The sequence below is a fragment of the Drosophila eugracilis genome, unplaced genomic scaffold (assembly GCF_018153835.1).
Source record: "Drosophila eugracilis isolate 14026-0451.02 unplaced genomic scaffold, ASM1815383v1 contig_2152, whole genome shotgun sequence".
NCBI lineage: Eukaryota > Metazoa > Arthropoda > Insecta > Diptera > Drosophilidae > Drosophila > Drosophila eugracilis.
In genome coordinates this window covers 2,709,448-2,733,941 of record NW_024573036.1, presented here as the reverse complement: position 1 = coordinate 2,733,941, position 24,494 = coordinate 2,709,448, and the positions used below count along the sequence as shown (strand labels likewise).

At 43.8% G+C, this 24,494-nt stretch overlaps 3 protein-coding genes across 5 annotated transcripts; 2 read left to right on the top strand and 1 right to left on the bottom strand.

Annotated features, from left to right (window-relative positions):
• The first annotated feature begins 809 nt into the window (after positions 1–809).
• LOC108110746 (protein expanded) lies at positions 810–18,097 on the top strand. The gene is made up of 6 exons (XM_017219954.2): positions 810–1,798; positions 8,421–8,557; positions 8,623–8,768; positions 13,029–13,108; positions 13,171–16,537; positions 16,609–18,097. Exons 2-6 carry the CDS (start codon positions 8,466–8,468, stop codon positions 17,196–17,198), a joined length of 4,275 nt encoding a protein of 1,424 aa, XP_017075443.2. The 5' UTR covers positions 810–1,798; positions 8,421–8,465; the 3' UTR covers positions 17,199–18,097.
• A 343-nt stretch (positions 18,098–18,440) lies between these two features.
• On the bottom strand, positions 18,441–22,729 carry LOC108110747 (protein croquemort). 3 transcript variants are annotated; one of them, XM_017219955.2, is made up of 6 exons: positions 22,518–22,729; positions 22,297–22,451; positions 20,533–20,730; positions 19,344–20,449; positions 19,125–19,215; positions 18,441–19,068 (listed from the first exon to the last, which is right to left on the bottom strand). In XM_017219955.2, exons 3-6 carry the CDS (start codon positions 20,659–20,661, stop codon positions 18,919–18,921), a joined length of 1,476 nt encoding a protein of 491 aa, XP_017075444.1. In that variant the 5' UTR covers positions 20,662–20,730; positions 22,297–22,451; positions 22,518–22,729; the 3' UTR covers positions 18,441–18,918. The 3 variants fall into 3 exon arrangements, with proteins under 3 accessions (XP_017075444.1, XP_017075445.1, XP_017075446.1); XM_017219956.2 differs by having other exon boundaries at positions 22,579–22,729; XM_017219957.2 differs by lacking the exons at positions 22,297–22,451; positions 22,518–22,729 and adding an exon at positions 21,106–21,190.
• A 102-nt stretch (positions 22,730–22,831) lies between these two features.
• On the top strand, positions 22,832–24,447 carry LOC108110748 (dnaJ homolog shv). Its single transcript, XM_017219958.2, has 2 exons — positions 22,832–23,977; positions 24,117–24,447. The coding sequence occupies exons 1-2, from the start codon at positions 22,966–22,968 to the stop codon at positions 24,170–24,172; spliced, it is 1,068 nt and encodes a 355-aa protein (XP_017075447.1). The 5' UTR covers positions 22,832–22,965; the 3' UTR covers positions 24,173–24,447.
• The last annotated feature ends 47 nt before the right edge of the window (positions 24,448–24,494 follow it).

Here is a 24,494-nt window from a genome sequence, read left to right as displayed (position 1 = left end):
ATACAGATATAGAGCTCTCTCTTCTCTCTTTTCGTTAAGCGCAGACTTCGTTAAGTTTTGTAATCTTCGCGAGCGAGCGGCTAGTTTCATTTTCGGCTCACCTGTGGCGCTCAGATTGTAGCTCTCTTTTGATTTTTAAGAGCTTTAATTAGCTAAAAAATAAATTAATTTGAAAATTTTCTTTTAAAATCACGTATTTTAGCCAAAACGCTTTTGGAGTGAAACATGTCACTGCTAAAAAGAACCATTAAGCAACTTAACATGACCCTAAGAATTGCGTATAGATACTAACTATTTAAAAACTAGCGTAAAAACCATTATTGTGTTGAGAATATTTCATTCAACATCCGAGTTCTATGTTGTATGTACATATATCATTATTGACCTTCTTATATTTAAAAAATATTTAATGACTTCGTCCAGTATAAGCTATATTTTATGTGACGTAAAACCTTTTTTTTTAATTTCTCTAACTGTTTTATCCGCATTCCTAAAGCTAAAAATTAGATTAAATTCATAACATTTAGACATTAGGAAGAATTTAAATATAAATTTTTAAAAAATGCGTAGAATTTAAAACAATTGTTAAGAGCTAATATTAAATTTAAAATATAAACCTTTTTTCTGTGAAATAAAAAAATAATTGATTTGAGTTGCGGGGCTTTAAATCTTGTAGTCTCTCTTTTGGCTCTTTGGCTCTCATTTGCTCACCTGGAACCAATCTGCACGCGGGCTTCGTTGAGTTTTCGGAGGGAAAGTCTATTTAAGCAACCTCGCTCGCTCACTCTCTCGATCTTCCAGCAGCGCTCGTTTGTGTCCGTGCCTTTCGGTTCGGTGTGACAAAATCAGTAGGGAATTGCTATCACTGAACGACGGTAACGGAACAGATCGCCGGGAAAAAACATGTGGTTTACACTAAAAATATGAATACAGTTTATTAAATTCAAGCGATCTTTTTTGGAAAAAGTTTATCTGCGGATTTCAAATGCACACACATACAATAGCTCGACCAGATACGGATGCACACACATAGGCACACAGATTCAGTGGCTCAAAAGTGAAGTTCGGTTTTTATAGTAGCACAAACAGCGTGTTTCGTTTTTGCACTAGCTTAAATTACAAAATTTATTTTTGTTGGTGTTGGTGTAACTAGTGTTGTTTTTAGGGAAACGCGCCTTAAAACTACCAAAATTACTCCGACTAGCAGTGGAAAAGCTGAATCCAACTCAACAAAAAAACCAACTTTAAAAGTTGACGGTGATCAAAAAAATCAAGCTACAACAACAACTGGCCGCTGGAAACTACAACTACAACAAATAAAGCAGACAGCAAAACCAAAAACAACAACCCAGCAAACGGCATTCTTTCGCGCAACAACAAAGACTCGAAAGAGAGAGCAAGCACACAGTTACTCCCATTTGCGCTCACCCGCGTGTGTATGTGTGCTGTTGTGAGTGAATTTTGATTAAAGTGTGCTCTCCCTCTCCCACACTTGGCCGCTACCCCTCTTCCCTGTTACTGCCCCTTCCTCAACCAGCGACGCTGGAATGCGGCCCGTTCGCTGTTGACTGCGCAGTCGCAGCGCGCGTCGTGGAAGAGGTCAGAAAATAACAACAACGAATCGAAAATTGTACTCTTAGGCATTTATCGATAGCCAAATCGATGAGTTTCCTCCAAAGTGCACAAAGAGTGAGCTAAAAAATTAATCAAACTACCAATTGAAAACTCAGTTATTGTGGATTACGCGAAACAGCAGCAGAAACAGAATCAACAATGCCGACCACTGCAGCGGCTTAAGGTAAGAAAGGGAAAGAATCCACACGTATAGTATATGGAGTAGTATACACTCAAGGGGCCCATTTCCCCGGAATTTTAATGACTCCCCGAAAACGGTTTCATAAAGCCAACGGCAAACAAAACAAATGCCAGCGAATTTCTTATCTGCCAACCATAAAATCGCCAACGTCCAACGATTGTTTAACTTTTCGTTGTTGTCGCCAGTTTTTCGTTTTTTTTTTTCTGCCCCCGCTAAAGAGTCGAAAATCCAGGGAATTGTGCAATTAACCCATTTCGGCCATGGAGTATCAAATGTCAGTCAAATTGGACACCAAAGGAGTGTGCATTGAAAAGGGAAGCTGTCTCCAAGACCAATATATGTATGAAATCTATCTGAGTTGAAAATTTTGTGATAATAGATTTTTTCAAGCTGAAAAAGCAGAAATTAAGTTTTGATTAAAATAGGCAAGAACAATAAGTTGCAGTGGGTTGAGTACTTTGATTATATGGACAGTACTTAAACTGTTGTCTGAAAACGATTGGCAGTGGAACAATTAAGTGGAAATTGAATCTCTCGATGGGGCTGGGTATATGTTGTTTGTCAGGGGTTTGGGCTTTCAATTGGCCATCGGGATCTAGGGAACTACAGGTGAAACCAGACCCCGGCCGACAATTCAGACATCTCAAATGTAAATCAGCCGCGGAAGATAAACAAACGGCTGAAAACACACGCTTTAGGTATCAGGCGATGAGCTTTAAGCGGTTAAACCTTAAACGCTAATCGTTAAACGATTTTGCCACCAGGCAATTATACTTATGGGTAACTGTATCTTCGAACAGACGTATCTATGTCTCGCCATGTACACATGTATTAACCGATTCGTTGTTGTCGACTTGTGGTTTTTTCGATTGAGTACTGACATATACATCTCCATCTTTATCTCCATATCCACATCACTCTTGACCTCAGGCCCTGGGGTTTTGCATTGAAACTGACAACGGCAACAGCAATGATAATAAATACTTAAAATAATAATTTCGTAAACCGAAATTCCTGCACGCAGTCATATGCGTATACACATAGCCGCAGCACAAGTGTGGTTGCCTGTTGTTTCGAACAATTCAAGCAATTAAAATGTACAACAAATTAAACAAATTTTGAATGACAATCGGAGTCGAGGCTGACAGAGAGATATAGCGCTGCCAGTTCATTCCGTTGTGGATAGACTTATAGATGACCTTTAAGGAGAACTCGAGTTCGGGAAATTATGGCTACTCATTTCACGCCGGCTGTACTCAGACTAGCCTTAGTCATCCTGTATTTACGATATACAAATATTTTAAACAAATATGTAATTGGGAAAAAGAGCACATTCGATGGTCTGATAGAGGCGTAACTTTAGTGCTGATCTATATGAGGATCCAAACTTATAATGGCTTTGACTATGATTTCAGGTAGACCATGCTTTTTTGCTTAGTTTAGACAAGGTTAGCTGTCTTATACTTTGGCATTCATTAAACCGAGACACCCTTTAGGCACTGCTATTTCTTATAGGGTATTGCGGTAGGCATAGTTTCGCACGCCTTCGGTTTGGCATGCGGCACACGTTGCGGCTGCTTTTTGTGTCTTGCTGTTTGCTGCTCTCATTGCGGAGGCCATCGCCTCCTCCACCGTTACCACCTCCGCCCAGTTCGGCTCTGTGCTTTTGCGGGGTGTGGTGCCAAGCCAACTGAAGTCAGGCGGCGACGTGTGCGCTGGTTTCATTTGGCCCAAACCGCCCAGTTGGCTGCTCATCACAAGAAACCATTTTCGTTATTATCATCGGCGGGGACATTTCACGCATTTCAAAGACACTAAATTGTTTGGCCATAACTGGCACAACAAGTGGAATTCCGCAGCTCGGAATTCGGCATTTGCCGCTGTTTCTCTGCTTCTCTGCGTCTCTGTCGCTCTTCCTCTTCTTTATGTTTTCTCCTATTCAATATTCGTAATTTGGCGAAAATACGCTGAATGATTCGCCGATTTGATGGCACAGTAAAGGCCGCGTACAACAAACATCATAATAATATTAAACATTTGCTTCTTTTCGTTCAAAATGAAAGCGAATTATTATAGTATAACTGAAAAGTTTTTGCTTTAAATGTCTAAAAATATGAGAATTCAGGAATGTTGTGCTCAAAATTGATATTCTAAAGGGCTTTAGGTCGAAATAAATAAACAATCAGTCCTAAAATTACCATTTTCGGGGTGGCTTTTCTCCGTTTCAGTCGGAGATCGACTAAGGTTAGGCCCATTTGCGTGACGGCAGCCACACCCCTTTTGGAATGACACTACTAGGCCCCGTTCTCAATGACGCGCATCCGCCGCGTTGGCCAGCGTGTGAAAATGCCAACCAAATAGATTTAAACTGAACTATTTCTGGCCGCCCCATTGACGCCAGTAGTCGTTCTATCGGTAATTAAAAGGCCCAGACTCACGTAGAACCCGCTCCAGCCTGTCATTCCATTCCGGTCTTGGCTAGCCAACTCATGAGCAAAATATTCCACGTCAAAAGTTACCGCTCGCCGATCGTCATTCATTAGTTGGCAAGCTGAGAGCGCTCGAAACACTTTCAATAAACTGCGAATCCAGTTTGAGAGCCACTCTGAACTTAAGCACTTACATATGTTTCTCTGACTCAAAAGATCGTCGTTTTCTCGCAGAAGAGGGGTTTAAAATTTTAAAGAATCTCGCTGATTATTAAGGTGCTCTTTGGAAGCTTTCCCTGGAGAGAGCAAGTAAGTGACTAGGGGTGTATCAACAGGAGTTTGGAATTTAGTTTGATTTATTTCATCAGCTGTAGCGGATGTTCAGTTCAGGGCAAAAAAGATTCGGAATTTTATTCATAACCGATTTGACGAATCGATTTCATAACCGATTTCTAATCATTTTTCGATTTAAAATCAGAGTATTCTCAAATATGTAAAATTTGGTCTATCACGATTTTCTCTCCAAAAGAACAGTATTTTTTCCATAGCAAAGCCAATATTGGTCGGAAAATGGTATGTTATATCTCGTTGATCTCGTAATTGAATTTCCAATAAAACAGCATTCACAGTTTAAAATGTCAATGTTTGGCCATTTTTCGAAAATTTGACGATGTTACCCCTTTCCGAAAATTCGAAATTTAGATTACCCTGATTTACACCCTAAATATCAAAAGCCAAAAATAGTCGGTATGTTATATCTTGTTGATCTTGTAACTAATTCCCATCAAAATGGGATTCAAACCTAGAAATGTAAAACTTATCTAACTTTTCGGCAACTAAGAAAGTCCTTAAAAATTCAGAGTTTGGTTAATCCGAATTCTCCCCAAAAATCACAGTACCCGATGAGGTATACTCGAAGGTATTCTTTACCCCAACAGTATATATTCACTTCGTGATCTCTAAGATCTCTCTGGATCCAATTGGATTCGCATTCCTCGCTGCTTGGTTTTACGATCGTTTACGCTGCCATGTTTATTGATCTGCTCAATGCGCACTCGCATTCCGCGCTGAGATCCATATGGATATTTCCACTTTTGATTCGTTCAGCATTTCAATGGACCTGCACATGCGGTTAAAGCGTTTATAGAAGTATCGACTCTATAGGTCTCGGTTCCGGCACCTTGGCTTGCCCCTCGACCCGAAATTCTTTGCACCCCCCCTGAGGTCTGGGCTCTGGGGTCCGATCGTTCGAATCGATCGTTCGACTTTGGCGATTACTGAAACTCGGTTGACAAACACACGCCCCGAATGAGCTCAGTGCAATGGCATGTGCAGTTGACATAGCCGTCAGTCGGTTGCCAAGGGGTGAGCGAAGGTGCGTCCACGGGGAGAAAAGAAGTTTAAATTGTACGCAAGTTTCAGTATAGATATATATATTTTGTATTAGGGATCAAAAAACATTCAGTCGCTGTTATAACTGTTATAATTACTAGGCGTAGGCAGCTATAAAAGACCTGAAGCTTAAATGCTTAACTGGTTACAGTGCTGGCTGTTTCGGTTGCTGTCGCAGCACAACGTGGCGTATGCGGAACGTCTCTGTTTCTGTCTCAGCCGCTGACTTAATTCTCTGCTTCTCGCTCTCATTACCCCTTTGGCATTCGCTTAGCCAGCAGAAAATTCTCTGCTGGCGCTTGCGCCATTTAATTGACTTTGATCGCGGCAGAGCCCGTGAGATTTTATTGCCCCAGGCATCAGGCCCCATTCCTCTTTCTTCGGTTCTATACTCTATACCAGCGTCTGCATTCCAAGCTCTCTCGAAAACACACTCACAGAGCCACCGCCCACCACCCCCTGAACAACCTCGCCCCTCGCTTAATCATAAACAAAATATTTATTGCCATTTGCTAATTGCTGATTAGCGTGTCTCTTGCGGTCGCTCAGCTCCACTTGGCTCGCTTCTTTGCCGCGTTTTTTAAATTGCCAGCACACTGTGCGGAAAAAGAAGCAACTTAATGTCGATTTCATATTTCAGGTGCAAATTATGTGTCTAATATATATTAAACATATAAGCCACCTTATTGGTAGTAGGGTCAACTTAACTATAAAGTTGTCAAATTGATCAAGATTTCATATCGGTTTTTCTCTCTGACCCCCCTTCTCCTGTTGGCTTTGGTAATTAGCGCCGCCACGGCTTTCTTTGCTTCCCGCTCTCATTAGCGGATGGAATGCGGATAATTTGCTACGATTGAAATTGTTAAATGCTTTTAATTTGTTTGCATTTCGAATTAAAAACACCTTTTCGCTCGCCCCTTGCGTTGACTCATCCTTGATCGTGATCGCATATTTATTCGGTCTCTGCTTTTTGGCACTGGCGATTGCATAATGGCCGGCTCTGTGAGGGGTCTGGAATTCCAGAGATTTAATTGCGGGGGGCTTTCTTTGGAGCGGTCTTCAGCGACATTGCTGCTTTACTAACATCATGTACCCATTGATCAAGACATTCGATCAATCATTTCAACCCTGAGCCATTACTTCCGCAGAAATCCTATCAAACGGCTATCAGCTTGTTGCAACAGTTCTTCCTCATTAAAGCCAATTGGCTTCCTTTTGTTGTTATCAGAATTGATAGGACGCCTTCCTTTTATTGTCGGGCCTAATTGCATATTATTAAAATTTAAATGGCACAGAGAATTTCCTTGAATCGCTTGCTAGCATTGATTACTGCGCACTCCATTATCCTGGTATTAGTGTGTAATTGAATGATATGTAGTTATATGTCGTTAAAATGTCGAGTCTTAGTTAGAAAACATAATGCTAGATTTATAATACTGAAAAAGGTTGTCCAATCTTAGAAAAATCGTTTCAAAAGCCTGTTTCTTGACCACTTACTTAACATCTGAGACTGTGTGATCGCTTAATCCAGTACCCCTAAGAGCCCAATAATAAATTTTTTATGTTTATCCGATAAATTCCTCGGTAATAAGTCAATCGCAGCACATTAGAGACCTGGAATTTCAATTCTCGTTTCATAATCGTCGGTGATCTGGCATAAAGTGTGTGTCTGAGCCTGTTCTCCGGAGCACCTTAGCCGGGTCCAAGGTGCGCATGGAAATCGGCTTAAATATAATTGCTTTTCAAAAGCTTTTTCGAAGAGGCCTTTCCGGGGGAGGGAGCTTCGCTTGTTGTTGGTTTGTTCCCAGATATTCTTTGGTTTCTAATTTATGTCAAATGTGCGCTTTGATTGATGATCGCTTTTCGGCACGGAGACGGAGGTGGCGGAGGCATTCCTTCGATCGGACCGGGCATGTATTTATAAGCCAGGGCGGTTCTGCCAGCCTCTGTCTCTCTTTGGCATGCAGATGCCCCTGGCCCTCTCTTTCGGCTCTCGAGTCCGACTCTCGACTTGACTCTGAATAAATTTATTGGACGTTGAAATTTATTAGACACAGAAAATGCGCCAATATTGAAATTTATGCGTCTCCGCCGGGTTGGTAGAAACTGTAGTCGCCGCTGCCGGCGCTCTATACAAAAATGTTGATTTGATTCGATTTGATTTTAATTTATGCATAAAATACTTTTCTTTCATCACGAGGCCAGTTTCGGTCAGCTGTATCTCTCTCTTTCTCTGTGCCCGGGCTTTTGGAACTTTCTTTAACTGAATTTTAATAATTTTATGCGCAACGCATCAAGAGGGGGAGGGAGTTTAGCTGCCACGCACGCACCGCCTCGAGTCCCCAACTATTCACTGTTCAGTTTTCAGTTTTCTATCCGAGTCCAAGTCCCCCGGCCGCTTATCAAGTTTGTCGCCTAAGTCTTTCGTTATTGATTGGTGAAATTGTTCGGCAGTCGGTGAGCCCAACACAGGCGGGCGCCATCGCCGTCTTCCGCTTTCGTCTCCAACTCCGTCTGGGGCGGCTCCAGCGACATCAATTTGCCTAAAAGAATGGTGCCTAACCGCGCCGATCAAGCGGCAACTTTATCGGCATTTCTTGAGCCAGAAATGCGGTTAGAAATGATGCTAGAGATGCGTCAATTTCTCTCTGGAATGTGATGAAATTTTATCTTGGAAAGGCTAATCATAGATGCTATTAAATTTACAAAAACTTGTTTTTAAGAACTTCTATAAGTATAGAATCTGAGATTTTAATACAGTTTTCTATTTTCTTTCCAAATAGCAACGTATTTCAAACGCGCGCGCTGTATACGGAAAATGATGCAGCATGCGAGCATTTTGCACCGTCAGCGCGCCTTTGGAAGTATGCGCGTCCTCAGCCGAGCAACTATCACCAGGCTCGCGATTCCTGGCCCTGAGGTGAGTGTTTGGCGCGGTAACATCTGCCCGAAAATGTAGTTACTTAATTTTTGTAAATGTTGCAGACTTCTGGGGCAGCAGCAGCCGAAAACCTTGTACTTCCTAGTCGATGCCAAGAGTCGAGTTCGCGAGGTCTACACGCAGACATGTCTGCACTTTGCCACGCAAGGGATGCTGGACACCGAACTGTTCGGTCTGGCTGTGCTCATAGGTGAGTCTCTTTCGGTGTTGTGGTTCCACGTAGCGTCCAGTTTGTTTCCGAGTTGTGGAGTAGCCAAATGCTAGCGATAAGGCATGAAAAATACAACTAATAAACATAAACCAGTCCGCTCTAAAAGCTGCTCATCATCATCATCAGCAGCAGCAGCAGCAGCAGGAGCAGCAGCAGCAAATTCAGTCTCCATCCTCCATTCTGGCCAAAGCGATCTGCCAAAACACATAAAAATACCAACACAGCGGAGCAACACAAAAATGGCACATAAAACGAACAAAAAGGCAGGGAACGCGTCGCCTCCATGGCGAACAAACAATTTCAGGAACACAGAAAAGGGGCTCAGGAAAAGAGGAGCAGATGAGGAGAAGATGAAGAGTAGGGGAACAGACACAAGACGCGTGTTCAGTAATTCAGGTAGCCGTCGCGCGTTGCATTAACACAAACGAATCGAACGACAGCCAGGGAGGATGGAGGTTCGAGTTTGGAGGATGGAGGATGGAGGAGCTCAGAGCTCCGGAGCCTGAACTGAAACTTGGAGAACCAGCAGACAACGTCTTTGGCATTGGCCACAGATATATGCGTTCTCCAAAGGCCCACAAGCATACAGAAAGAAATGGGTAGGGGTGGGGGGCGAGAGGGTCCAGGGACGAGCAAACGAGAAAGGAGCGAGGAATTCGAGTTAATAGAAGTCGAAGTTTGGTTACTCTGAAAAGGGAAATGTTTTTGGTTATTATTACAAAAGAAGAGATTACTACTTCTGAATCGCTAGTTATATATTTGTATTATATAATCATAGCAGCCAATTTGCTTCATAAAACGTATTTAAATTTGAAGAATTCAGTTTACAAAGTAGGATTTCCCTGTTAAACCCACTGGCTTTTTCCGTATACCCCTTTTTCCTGTTACGATGTTAGCGCAAGAACCCAAGAACACAACACGTAAATTTTCGAATCTGGTTGGCATCAATTTCGTGGCAAGAGACAGGGGAGCGTTGAAGTTGCCACAACATCTTCGGCAAAGAATTTGGTATGCAGTTCGAAGCCGGAGTCGCTGTAGGAGCTGTTTATGCAGCTTTAACTGAATCTGAAGATCGGGCTGGGCATGCCAACGTCCTCGCCTCGCAGAGGATTCCTCGGGTTCAACTATGAAATTGGAAGTTTGCATTCTGCTTTCGTGTGTGTGATGTTTTTCTGTTTGGTTTTGGTTCCGTGGCCAAGGATTCCTGCCAATGTCAGTTGGCAGTGTATTTGTGAGTGGTATGCGGTTAAATTGTTGTTGCTCTTGCCCCCTGGACACAGATGCCCCTCCATAGCTGTCCGTGCTGCTTCAGCCCCGCATTCCCTTGTCCAGCATTTCACGCAGCACTCTTTCCCAAAACCCAAAAGATACGCTGAATAATATATGGCAGTACTGAAATATTACAATCTACTACTCCAAGAGAAAAGTCGTTTAATTGGTTAAAAACGTAAGAAGACATCGAGTTAGGAAGAAATACCTTATAATGGAAATTTGATTCTTCCTCGTCTTGTAAAATCTTATTTTCTAGTTAATCAAATAATTATCAAACTTTTAGCCTGGAAAGCCCATATTAACAGTCCACGGACTGACTAACTTCTTTTGAATACAGCAAGGCCCTGAAGAAAACGTCCGCTGACGGGGATGGAAATGAATTTAAATTTTATGGCCAGCCACCGTCAATAAATTTCATCTTTATGTAAATTTGTTGCTGCTCCTTCGGAATCGCAGCGAAGATGCACTTTAAGTGGCACTCGGCCGATGGCAATTTGGCAACATTGTCATCCCAGTGGTCATCTACTCATCCTCCCATTTTGGTGTTACTTTTAGGCTGTCGCCTGGCTGTTGTCTGGATTCCTCTGCCGCATTCCACAGGCCTTTTTGGTCCCCCCTTGACTCATCTGTGCCCCTGCCCTTTCTTGCGGAGCCCCGCCCCCTTTTGTAGCTGAAATGTGTAGACCAGCATTTTCTTTTCCATTTAATGTTAATGGCTCATAATGATTATTATACGGCGTTGGCTGTTTCGTCTTCGTCTGCGTCTTCAATCTTTGGACTTGGACACACGGCCTTGCAATGGCTGTCCATCCTCCTCCCCGTTCCCTTCTCCCATCCAGCTACCGCCTCTCCTCTTCGAGCTGCGTGCATCTGATAACATCGGAAATTAAAATTCTTTTGGTTTTATGTTTTTTTTCGTCTTTCGTTCCCTTTCTTCTCAGTCAGTTTCGATGTCCAGGCACACTCTTTTATCTCTGTTGCTGCCCATTCTTATGATACCCTACAAACTCCACTCTACCCGCTAGGCCATGCTCGAACTTGGATATTGGAAAGTAAATTACTGTTTTGTACCTCAGTTTGGTTTTATTAAATTTAAGATCATTAATCATTATTTGTTATTTTAATATTTTAAATTTAAATAATTGACGGCCCGATTATATAGAGGGTAGTCGTTCGTCTGATTCCCTTTGTGGGTTTCTTATTTTTTGTTGGTTATTATGGCCACTCAAACTCGGACTGCAACCTTTTTGAAAATAAATCTGAATCTGAAGAATGCCAGGCCATGGCATTGGGCGCAGCTGTCTCCGTCTCCGACTCCGACTCTGACTTCGTCTCATTCTCATTCTCTTTCTCCATCTTCAACTCCATACCCCATCTAGAGACCCTCCTGGCCTCCTCCTCCTGGAATTCCTCTGCTTGATGAGCCTTTACCTTTACCTTTGCGTTTGCCTTTGCCTTTGCCAGCTGCCTGTGCTTTTGAGGCTGTAATTTGTGTTGCATGTGTTTCAAATTGAAGATTTATTTCGTTGCCCCCAAAACCCTCCTCCTTAAACTCGTGTGCGTGCGTGTTAATTGTGAGCGTTGAGGAATGCGATGGAAAATATGTTAATTATTAGGTTTTTGCCGCTGGGAGCGGGCCTGGTAGAATGGAACGCTGGGATTGCGTGAGGATCCATCAGGCTGCCGAGTGGCTACCTCAGATGAGACTCTTCTGGCCTTCACACCTGCTCTTAGCTGGTAGAATAGGAAGACTCCGAATTCCATTGGCCAAAAACTCCTTGAGCGGAGTGAAATTTGGATGCGAAAAGAAATCGCTGGAGTTTCGAGGTTCGAGTCTAAAAACTGCGGCTAAAAACCGAACGACTTGGGTTTCAGCTGCCTCTTTTTCCAGTGCGGCTTACCTGTCTTTCTACCTGTTTTTTCCTCTTTCTTTTTTGTTGCTGCGTTATGGGCTTGGTATGCAACACTCGCTCTCGCCCTGACTCCACTTCTACACTTTGCGAAAACCGATAGTAATTTTCCCAAACTCAAATAAATATTGTAAGTTAGCACACAAAAATGGATTGGTTTAACATCGTTAGTACATCCCCTTTCTATAGAATCCTCATATCAGACTTAGGAAAAAGGAAATGGAAAGCCTTATTTGGGAAGCAGTATTGTTTAATTTTTTTTTAAGTGATTGAAACTCGAATAGCTCTTCTCCCCTGGCCATCCACTTGTTGCCACTTCCATTCCAGCTCGGCGTCCACGACATCGTCATTGATAGGCACTTATTCGGCCGCTGATGATTATTATGATATTGTGGCTGCTGCTGCTGTGTTGTGGATGCTGCGCTGACTCCATTCCACGTCCCCTTCAACCTGCCTGCCTGCCTGTTTTTTCATAATTATTATTTTTCATCTTGCTGCTCTTCATTTCGTATGCAGGAATTCCAATTTTTCGTTCGATGAAGTGTGTGTTGATTTCGTTGTTTTTCCCTGCCTTCTCGAGCATCACCGACATGCCCTTGGGCCCTTCTGCTGGGAGCTGAGCTATATAGCCCGGTCCGGTACCGGTCTCCTCTTCGGGCATCGAGCAACGGGCCTCTGACAGCCTGATGTGTCGTCATCATCATCGTCTCCATCTGCCGGAGCCTCTGACTCTTGTTGATGTCAATGGGTTGCTTGTTTATTGCCTGACAAACTGACAGAAGTCTGGTTTGGGTCCTGATACGATTTGAGCCCGATTCGGCGGTGTCGCATAGCCGAAAGTTTATTTAAAATTTTGATTAGCGACCTTGGCGATTGCGCGCCAAAAAGTTCCTTATCCCAACCGGAAATGCAGTCAAATGAAGAAATGCGACTTGACAACCATTTCGTTATAAAGACGGGAATATTAGTAATCTTTTCATTGTGGCAATGAATTTAAAGACTAAATTAAATTATTTTAACTTAAAATCAAATTTGTAATTCCAATTTTTTATTTCAGATGGCGAGTACATGTTCGCAGATCCCGAAAGCAAGCTCTCCAAATACGGCCCGAAGAGCTGGCGATCCTCGCACACTCACGTAAGGATACACTAACATGATCAGAAAGATATTTTATTTAACACAACTTATCTATATTTTAGGGGCTGGATGCCAATGGACGACCACTCTTGGAGCTACACTTCCGCGTGCAGTTCTATATCGAGAGTCCGTTCATGCTGAAAGATGAGACGTCCCGTCACAACTACTACCTGCAGCTGCGTCACAACATCTTGCAGCGCGACTTACCACGAGAACAGGCGGAGCAAGCCCTGGTCTTCCTCGCAGGGCTGGCTCTTCAGGCGGATCTGGGCGATGCTCCGCCGGGATCGGGTTATTCTAAGGATGACTCGGGCGAGGAGACACCGGCATCTACTTCTGGAGCAAGCAGAGGTCTGAGTGTTACCACAACGTTACCCAAGATCAGCAAACGTGCCAATGAAAGGATGTTAAGGCTCTCGACCTATGTTGCTTCCACATCGAAGAGGGAATCGATACCGTTGCCACCGACCCTGCCACCGAACGGTGCGGATTACTACCGGATAGAGGATTACCTGCCCAGCGGACTCCACACTCCTTGGGCTCGAAGTGCAATGAGAGCTTGTCATCGGGAGCATTTGGGAATGGCCACGGCTGAGGCGGAATTGCTGTACATCCAACAGGCTTGCAGTCTCCATGAAACCATCAATGCCCACACCTATAGAATGCGGTTGGCCAAAAGTGAGCAGGGATCGGGCAGTGCTTGGTTCGTGGTCTATGCCAAAGGTATCAAGATCCTGGGAGGAGAGTGTATCAGCAGTACGTCCACCCCCGAAGCTACCACCTTTCTGTGGCCAAATATCACGAAGCTCTCCTTTGAGCGGAAGAAGTTTGAGATACGATCAGGGGAAAGCAGAATCACCCTGTACGCTGCATCGGATGAGAAAAATAAACTACTTCTGACCCTCTGTAAGGACACCCATCAGTGGAGCATGAAGCTGGCAGCCAGATTGAAGGAGGTATCAAAGCGAGAAGAGGAGGAGGCTGCCGAGTCCCAGAGGCTCCACGCGAGTTATGCCTGTTCCAGAAGTTTGCTCCTGCCCTACAAAAGCAAAAACGAGCAACGCATCTCGGTGATATCCAGCACCAGTTCCAATACCACCTCTGGGATAGTAAGCGATCGAGTGCACTCCGAGGATGAGCTAGAGATTATGATCAATACACCGCCTGCCCCCTTGGCTGCTCCCTCGACAGAAAGTTTAGCTTTGGCCCATCTTTTGGACAGACCTAGTGTGAGCAGGCAAACTTCCAGTGTGGGACAGATGTCCCTTAAGGATCTGGAAGAACAACTGGCTGCCTTAAGTGTCAGACCACCAGATGCGAGCTCCAACGGAGCCACGTCCATAATGAACACATCTGTCCAGAGAAATTCCATGGGCACAGCAGCCAACGATTCTTCTACGGCTACGGATTCCCCCAGCTCGCAGCATAACATTGGCTCTCAGTGTTCTTCCACCTGCAGTACTGTGGTGGTAACTTCGCCTGCAAATGGAACAGGTGCTTCATCAGCAGGTGCTCCTATTCCTGTGCACTCCACTTCATCTAGTTTGGAACTGGGCTTCAGTCACACAGCTCAAAACTCCGCCCTGAGCGAAACGAATACCGGAGACTATCTTCCCACATCCGCAAGAGAGGAAACAGAGAGCGTTTCGGGTGCGTCTGGAGTTTATACCTTGGCCCACGGAGTTCCACCCACCGAAACATCAGGAGTCTATACCATGCACAGTAGCGAGTTAACCGGGCAGTCGTCGGAGATGGCTGAGTCAGAAAAGAGTTCGCACTACGGAATGTTCCAGCCACAGAAGCTGGAAGATAACCATGTGACACACTCTGATTCTGTAGATGGGAAAAAACCAGAGGAATTCAGACTGCGATCGGACTCCAACATCAGTACGGGCAGTTCCTTCAGGGGCGATGGCAGCGATCCAACAGATAACAAGCATTCCTTGCTCTCGGCCGAAGAGTTAACCAATCTGATTGTGGGCAGGGGTACCTATCCTAGCCGGAAAACAGTATCCAGCAGCCTGCACTCTGACTGTGATTACGTGACATTACCAATAGCAAATCAAGGAGAGGAAGAGGTGGATCAGCCACCAGCACCACCGCCGCCCTACAGTGCCAGGCATGAGAAAACCGGACTATGTGGCCCACCGATTACCAAACCAGTGCCCAAGCCTATAGCTGTGGTGTCTCCCAAACCGGACACACCATCTTGCAGTCCACCAATACCACCAGCACCACTTCCAGCTCCACCAGTGGCTCTCCGACGAAGAGATCCGCCGCCATATACCAGCTCCAGTAAGCCCAGACCCACATCCCTGATATCTGTGAGTTCCTCGGCGAATCCTGCTCCTAGTGCTGCCGGCTCGATGAGTTCTTTGAAATCCGAGGAGGTTACAGCCAGGTTTATCACCACCAGGCCACAGATTAGTATTCTGAAAGCCCACACCAGCCTGATACCTGACGGAGCGAAGCCGAGTTATGCGGCGCCGCACCATTGCTCATCGGTTGCCTCCTCCAATGGATCAGTTTGCAGTCACCAGTTGAGTCAGCAATCGCTTCATAACTCCAACTATGCTGGCGGTTCCCAGGCTTCACTACATCACCATCACTTGCCGGCACACCACAGACATTCCGGGTCCGCTGCCATTGGGATACCAATAGTTCCTTACGGCCTACACAAGAGTACGGCTTCACTGCATCATCAGCATCAGTCATGTGTGCTCCTGCCGGTGATTAAGCCCCGTCAGTTTCTCGCACCACCACCACCCAGCTTGCCCAGGCAGCCGCCACCTCCTCCTCCACCGAATCATCCTCATCTAGCCGGTCATCTTTATGGGAGGGAACTAGCAAGGAAGCAGTTGGAACTCTATCAACAGCAGCTCTACAGCGATGTGGATTACGTGATTTATCCCATTCAGGATCCAGCGGTCAGCCAGCAGGAGTATCTAGATGCCAAACAGGGATCGTTGCTGGCGGCGATGGCCCAAGCAGCACCACCACCACCGCACCACCCATATCTGGCAATGCAGGTGTCGCCAGCAATTTATAGGAGCACCCCCTATCTACCACTGGCACTGTCAACCCACTCGAGATATGCGTCCACCCAAAATCTATCGGACACTTATGTCCAGCTTCCGGGGCCTGCTTATTCACCTCTTTACTCTCCATCGATGGCCAGCCTCTGTTCCTCGTATGAGCCACCACCTCCTCCACCCCTTCATCCGGCGGCATTGGCAGCAGCCGCTGCTGCCGGGGCCAGTGGTAATTCTTCCTCAATGTTTGCACGATCGCGATCAGACGATAATATTCTGAACTCGTTGGATTCGATGCCTAAGGGGAAGCGTCTGCCTCCACCACCACCACCGCCCTACGTCAACAGGCGACTGAAGAAACCACCTATGCCGGCGCCCAGTGAAAAACCACCTCCAAGTTAGTAATAACATAAACCCAGGTTTTTCTTTGGTCCATCACTTATCTCCGATTTTTTGTCCTCTTTCCAGTACCCTCAAAGCCCAGTCCCAGTATGATGAGCCCGCTGCCACCTCGCAAGCCACCAACACTGAATCCGCACCACGCGAACTCTCCGCTAACGAAGACTTCCAGTGGCGCCCAATGGGCAGGTGAGCGGCCGAGGCCGGACTTGGGGCTTGGCCTCGGGTTGAATCGAGGAAACAACAGTATACTGGCCCAGCTGCAGGCTTCAATGGTAGCCGAATCGCAAGCTCAAGCCATGGATATTGCTCTGCTCCGGGAAAAAAGCAAGCATCTGGATCTGCCACTGATATCCGCTCTTTGCAACGACCGCTCATTGTTGAAGCAGACAAAGGTGATGCTTCATCCGAAGACCGGCCAGGAGATTCCAAGCTCCAGTGCGCAGTCTTTAGGACCCACCACCAATGGTGGTTCTAATTCCTCTGGCGGAGGTACCTTGAGCAAGGTCAGGAAAGGATCCACCGTGAGCCACCGCCATCCGCAGGACAAACTGCCACCTTTGCCTGTCCAACAATTGGCGGAGGCCAACAATTACGTGATCGATCCCGCCGTCATGATGAAGCAGCAGCAGCAGCAGCACCACCACAAGACCAGTTAGACTCGCAAAGCTAAATGGGAACCCGAAACGGAAATGGACAATGGGTCCAAGACGACACTCTCCTCTCTAGTTCGATTGCTGATCGACTTGCTGACGTATTTGTGTGCCCAGGTGAAGCGCTAATTCTGCGTTCTGAAATTTGCATAGATCGAGTTGTGTAAAGAGTTTTCTATATTCGATCACAGTGTTTCGGAGGGTAGAGATTCGCTTGACACCAAGGGGTAATGAGAACCACCGGGAGGATCAGTTAGCAGAGCAGCAGAATCAGTGTCAGCTAAACAGTAACTAACAAGCATTTAACTAACAGAGGCCAGTTATTAGAAGAACACGTAAAGGAATAGACGAGAAACCGTAACATTTGCTTCTTAATCTTCATTAATGAATTCAGAAAAACAGAGAAATAGAGTAAAACTGAACACAAAGTCAATAACTAACCTAACACGACGTGAGCAACATAACCTCAAATACGCATTCAAATAATCTGAACCCAGTCTAGTCACTTAAGGGAATTGGTAACGTAACCACAATGAAAGCCACAATGACACACCAACGGAAATAGAGAGAGAGTAGAAAAAATGGGAAGCAACAATACTCAAGTATAAAATACGACCACTACCTAATTAACTAAACTACAACGTAGAACTTTAGTCTTAGCTGCAAGTACTTAGTTAGGCCAGAAATGCGAATACTTAACACTAACTACTTCCGCCCAAACAACTGTGATTGATTTTATTTAAACTTACACTAAATTTACAACTATTTTAGTCACCAAGAACAACGCAACATTTAACATAAAACTATGCAAATTTTCTAGTACGTAGCAATCGCCCCTCACACGTAACACACACATACTCTCAACGAATCGGGCCAGCGATTGTACCGGGTATAAAAATTTCGAATCGGTTTTGCTCGTTTCGATCGCTGGCCGAACGGAACTAAAGAATTTCAAGAGTGCCTAAACTTGCCCTCCATCCCCACTATAGTAGTAAGCGAGAGATAATTATGATTTATTTTTGTATCCACGTTTTTATTATTTTTTGTTCGATTATTAGCCCCAAACTATTTTTTGGATGTGTGAGTTTGCGTGCAAAAATGATTTTGAGTTTTTGATGATTGTCACAAATATTTGCGTAGATTTTTCTCGACTAAAAGTCTATGGCTAAATTGAGGAATGTGATCTTTGAGAAAATGTAAAATTTTTGCCATATATCTTACATGTACACAAATAAATATATATATAAATAAATTTTTATGCATATGCAATTATTTTAATTTATTAATTTACAAAACAACAACATTCAATTTATGCATTTATAAAGCAAATTGTTGAATCATCCAACAACCGTATACGATAAGTGAAAAGTCTCTGAGTAAAGCATAAAAAAGATGTAAAAATTATTTTTGCAAAATAAAATATAAATTCAAATGAAAATCGTAAAAATACAATTTGTGTAGTATGTTTTATCAAGTACAATAAGGTAAATCTCAACCGGAAAGTTTCGACATGGAAATGATATGTGAAATGCAATTAAGAGTAGGGCTTGGTAGGGTTAAGAGTTAGGTTTGCTATCACAAGATGCAAGACGAACATCGATCCGTATATCTTATATATTACATAACGCATAACTGACAAAGAACAACAAGCGTTGCGCGACTATCAGAAAAAACTAGAAGACTTAACATGTCCTGGCACTTTGGCTATGCTTAAAAATACTATCCTCTAGTTCGTCAGCATGTCCTCATCTTCGGAAGGTCGTCGAACCCACTTCTTCGTCACGGTCAACGTGATGCCAGTGACAATGAAAACGCTGGCAAATGCTATCAGAGAATAGCCGAAAATAACTCCGTAGCTGGACAAATTGATAGCCAACTACATGGGAGAAAAAAGTAAATATATATATAATTTAAAATAAGGAGAAAACTCACCTTAGCCTTGGATGCCAATTCTGAAGACAATTCAGCATACTGATCGAACCAAAACATGGGCATCAGTACCTTTGGTACACCACGATAGATACTGAAAAAAGTGTTTAATGAATACATATTATCATCACACATCATTATTTAATAATACCGTTTTTTTAATAACAATTATTATTAACTTGCAAACGTCAGAATTATATAATTTTGAGTATATGTACTTACTCGAAGTCATCGTCGGGCTCAATCATCATGTTTATCTGAATTCGACCATGCACCTGAACAGGCACTCCTGTAATAGGCTCTACCGCTAGGAAGAACTCGTGCTTGTCCTTCTCCGGCTTCATTCCACTGACAGCATCGATATATGACTGATCAGCCAGGTAGAAATGCGGGAAGGAGGAGTAGATCGGCGCCTTGTCTCGGCAGGCCTTACACTCTACGACACCGGTCTTGGGACACTCGTCAAACCGCGCTGGATCACAGAAGCAGGCTTGGTTCGGGTAATTCTCCCCAGAATCTAGGGTCTCTTCAGTGCCCACCCATTTCGTGGCAGTCAGGCCGTGATTCTCATACGTGCCTCGTGGCCGGAGGTTCATGAATCTACAGGCATCGGTTGCGAAAATGGTAATCTCATCGTTCACATTCATTTTGGGCGGGAACAAGTCACCTGTAGTTCCATTAACTACGCCGCAAGGCATTTTGTAGAAACCAGTCTCCGGTTTTCTATTCCAGTGGGTGAGTCTGCCCAGATTGGATATATCATCAGTTCCAGTATGAATGGTGAACAAGCCGTCGTAGGTCAGCGATGTATTTCGATCCGCCAACCAGCCGAAGCGCTTGTATGGAATGTCAATCATGGAGGTATTGAACAGGTTTAGGAAATCGGTAATATTGTCCTGATATCCGTCGAAGATCCATTCGCCAACCGGCTTCGTGACATACAATTCGCCTCCCTCGCGGTTTAGCATAAAATTGATGATTTTCTTAACTATCTTGCGTTGGTTGCGCATCTCATCCGCCACCGTGGCGGTGATGGCGTGGGCAGCGGTCACCATATCGTCCAGTGTGCCATTCGATCGCTCTGGATCGAAGAACCATGTGCGGCGCTCATAATATGCTACCGTCGCATTGTCGTAGAACGTATAGTTCTCCTTCTTGTGCTTCTCCAAGAAGGTGTATGGACCCATTTCCACGAAGTTTGGCTTTATGTTAGGGTTCCTTATGTCCTCAGGATTTGTCCAATTGAACATGTAGAAGCTTAGGTAAATCGGGATAGGTGCCTCAAGCCAGCTGTCGTAGGCATCTGTGCCTGGCTTGAGAGTAAGGCCCTAAAATAAAGGTAAAATTTATGATTTTATATTCGCTAGAATGTATTGGTTTGATTAAAATAAATAATTATACATTTACTCACATCCTCTACTAGGCTATCCGCAATTCCGGGCCAGAAGACCACGACAAGTACTCCCAGGACCAGGAAGAGCGAGCCCAGGCCGAAGACCCAGATTTTGCGTTGAGTTTCTCCACAGCACTTGCAGCACATGGTGGATGCGGAAGGTTCACTGTTTTAGGAAGCAATAAGAGAGGACAAATCCTAGGCAATACGTTGCATCTGAAAGAGGTTTGTTAGAGTTCGATGGTTATTTTAGCTCGTTTAATCAGTGTCCATAAACGATATCAAACGGCTATTCAAAGAATTTTTATTCGATTTTTCCCGGTTTACCATCCTGACACCCAGCAGAGTTGGTAATGTTAATATAATACGTTTCCCGGCTTATCGCTTTTTTGTCCCTGCTTAAGTATTTGATAAACTTCTGCGATTAAGTCAGTTTATTTTTGAATAAGACTACGTCCGTTGAAGCCGCCATGACAGCTGGAGAAGATTACGGGGACGGTCCACTCGGCATACAGCAAACTTCAAGTACAGACATCCGCAGAAGCCGTCAGTTAAGAAGCACTTGCTACTGTTAAGGTGGCCCAAACTTACAAGTTTCCAACTGAAGAGGAAAATACTTTAGACTGGGCACTATTGGAATTATCACAACCGCACGCGTCCCCTGTCAGGGCGAAACTGCTGTCCAACGGACTTTTTGGGGTCTTTAAATGGAGCCACTTGACGTTTACTACTCGGTTCCGTAACTAATCTCTGGATTTCGCTAATCTGGAATGTTTGCCTGCTGAAATGTCCAAAGAATGGGTAGTTCAGCTTTTTTAAATTCCGAACTTTAAAAGGTTTAACATTTAAAATCTTAAACTCAAAAAATGGACGCAAATGGGAAAATATATATTTTAATTAAGATATATTGCATTAAAATTAAAGAATTATAAGTATTAAACTCATTGAGTGAAATGTTGAACGGTAAACTTAGTTACTTTTCATTTCAATGACCATAAATTGATCTCTAAAACGTCTTAATAAATGGTATTGTTGGTTAATGACTGACATAGATCGACAATCTGGGAAATATCCGCATTTCTTAGCCAGTTCGTACGTCGATATTGTTGGTCAAGATGTTTAGTTCATGCAAACGCTCACAAGGGGTTCCTATTTATGGCCCAGATTAGATAACATATTGATTAGTCCGATCAACATGTGTTGGGTCAGATCTGTATTACTGCAACATATAGGCCTTCACCCGCCGTTCACCACAAGGCTCTACGGCCGAAATAGGAACGGGGCTTTTTTTTATCAAAAGTCTAGTGCATATCATATTGCAATTTTGATCCCTTGCTTTGTTTCCTTTATTCAACTGACTCAGACTTGTTTTTGTCAGCTCATTGGGCTTTTTATTATACTATTCTTCTTTGTTCAATAACTGATAACAACAGAAATAGGGGTCTGAAACCACAGTAAATCTTTTCCATCCCGTACTGTTTTTTTTTCCTAGCTTATGTAAATTTAATAAGAAGATATATGACCTTTAAAAAACGTAATCTAAAGTTCTTTGTTGTTGCTAACTAAGTAGTATTTAACTGCAATTTTTCAAGCTGATTGTAAGTTACATTCTAGTGCCCGTCAGTTGTGATAATTTCGTATTTCTGAAGCCTAAGCTTGAAGCTTGGACTAAATAAAAAATATTGACATCACCAGCAGGGCGTTATATATGAATCTACCGCTAATTATCACGTATTATTACACTTATTACCGGCTGAATATGTAAAGACATGAATTACTCACCTTTTATGTCGCACACAAATGCATTTGTATTTTAGCCTCAGATGATGTTATTGCTGCTGGCCTTGACTCAACATATGCGATTTCTTGAGCTGAATATGTATAGTTTTTAGGAGCTCCCCGCTTTGGGGCCCTAATCCTTTGGCTTTCTAAAAGGCCTACAATTGCAAAAATACCGTTAGTTTTTAATTGCAAAGGATTATTGAATTTCAATTTGTTTTTACCACGGATTTTAAGCGTAATGAGGGCGCAGACCGGCAGCTAACCAAAAATAAAGGCACTTACTTGCTTGTCGGCAGACAAAGAAAAACAACGCAAGACAAGCCAGAAACTAACTGTTTGGCAGTTTTAATTGGATTAAGTAAATTATTTTCTTTTATCTTTGCTCAGAGAAAGTGTGGCTAGATGCGTTTTGGTGAGCTGTTAAAGCACGCAGAACGCGCTGCCAGAGTTTCTAGTGATGTCTGTTAATTACCATCAGCTGCTTTTAATAATGCAAAGGTGGCAGCCCTGTCGCCGGAACCGGCCAATCAGCGCAGACCACGACGCACACACACAAACAAAGCAGCTAGCGGCGACAACTACAACATTTTTTACATTTTTGCCAGCATTTAATATTTAATTCGCCCGGGAATAGAATGAATTACTGAAACAAATAGGACAGTAAACAAAATGCAAATAATCAAGTGCTTGCTGGTGGTGCAACTGGCCCTTTCGCTGGTGGAGGAGTCTTTAGCCGGCCGGGATTTCTACAAGATACTGAACATCAAGAAAAACGCCAACACGAATGAGGTAAAAAAGGCGTATCGTCGATTGGCCAAGGAATTGCATCCGGATAAGAACAAAGACGATCCGGATGCCTCCACAAAGTTTCAAGACCTTGGAGCTGCCTATGAAGTCCTTTCGAATCCAGATAAACGGAAAACTTACGACCGGTGCGGTGAGGACTGCCTGAAGAAAGAGGGCATGATGGATCATGGTGGCGACCCGTTCTCGAGCTTCTTCGGGGACTTTGGATTCCACTTTGGAAACGGAGATGGCCAACAACAGGATGCTCCGCGAGGAGCAGATATCGTTATGAACCTGTATGTTTCTCTAGAGGAACTCTACTCCGGAAATTTTGTTGAGATTGTGAGAAACAAGCCTGTAACTAAGCCTGCCTCTGGCACCCGGAAATGCAACTGCCGCCAGGAGATGGTCACCCGGAACCTTGGACCTGGACGATTCCAGATGATTCAGCAAACCGTCTGTGATGAGTGCCCAAATGTAAAACTGGTCAACGAGGAGCGCACCCTGGAAATAGAGGTGGAACAGGGAATGGTCGATGGCCAGGAAACAAGATTTGTGGCCGAGGGAGAGCCCCATATCGATGGTGAACCCGGAGATCTCATTGTGAAGGTTCAACAGATGCCGCATCCGCGATTCCTGCGCAAGAACGACGATCTGTACACGAACGTGACCATTAGTCTTCAGGATGCCCTAGTTGGCTTCTCCATGGAGATTAAGCATCTGGATGGGCACTTGGTGCCAGTCACGAGGGAAAAGGTCACGTGGCCGGGCGCTAGAATCCGCAAAAAGGGTGAGGGCATGCCCAACTTCGAGAATAACAACCTCACCGGCAACTTGTACATCACCTTTGATGTTGAGTTCCCCAAGAAGGATCTAACGGAGGAGGACAAGGAAGGTAAGTGTTTTTTAATTAGGAAGAGATTTAAATTTCAAAATTTTTATTTTTCTTCAGTTGACTAGCAATGTTTCAAATAACTCATTAGCTCTACATATACTAAACACACTTTTTAATTAAATGTTTTTTTCTTTTAAAGCGCTCAAGAAAATACTCGACCAATCCTCCATCAATCGGATCTACAATGGACTGTGAATCCACATCAACCCCTCCCAAAAATGCGCTCGCCGGCTGTACTCTAGTATTTAAATGCCTAGCTGGGAGGTTTCGGTCTTGAAACGCCCCCAATTCAAGACATGACTTTGTTCAAAAAAGTTGTGCGATAAAAACAATTTAATTTTAGTTTAGAGTTTTGTAAAATAGGAAAAGTTAATGAGCGAGGACAGAAAACTAAAAGCAGTTCCTGGTGACAAAAGGAATTTCAAAACAAAACCAACTCCCTACAAAATAAAACGGATTTAAATTATAAATATTGTTTGTGAAACTCATTTTATTGTGGTTAGTTATAAGTAAAAGA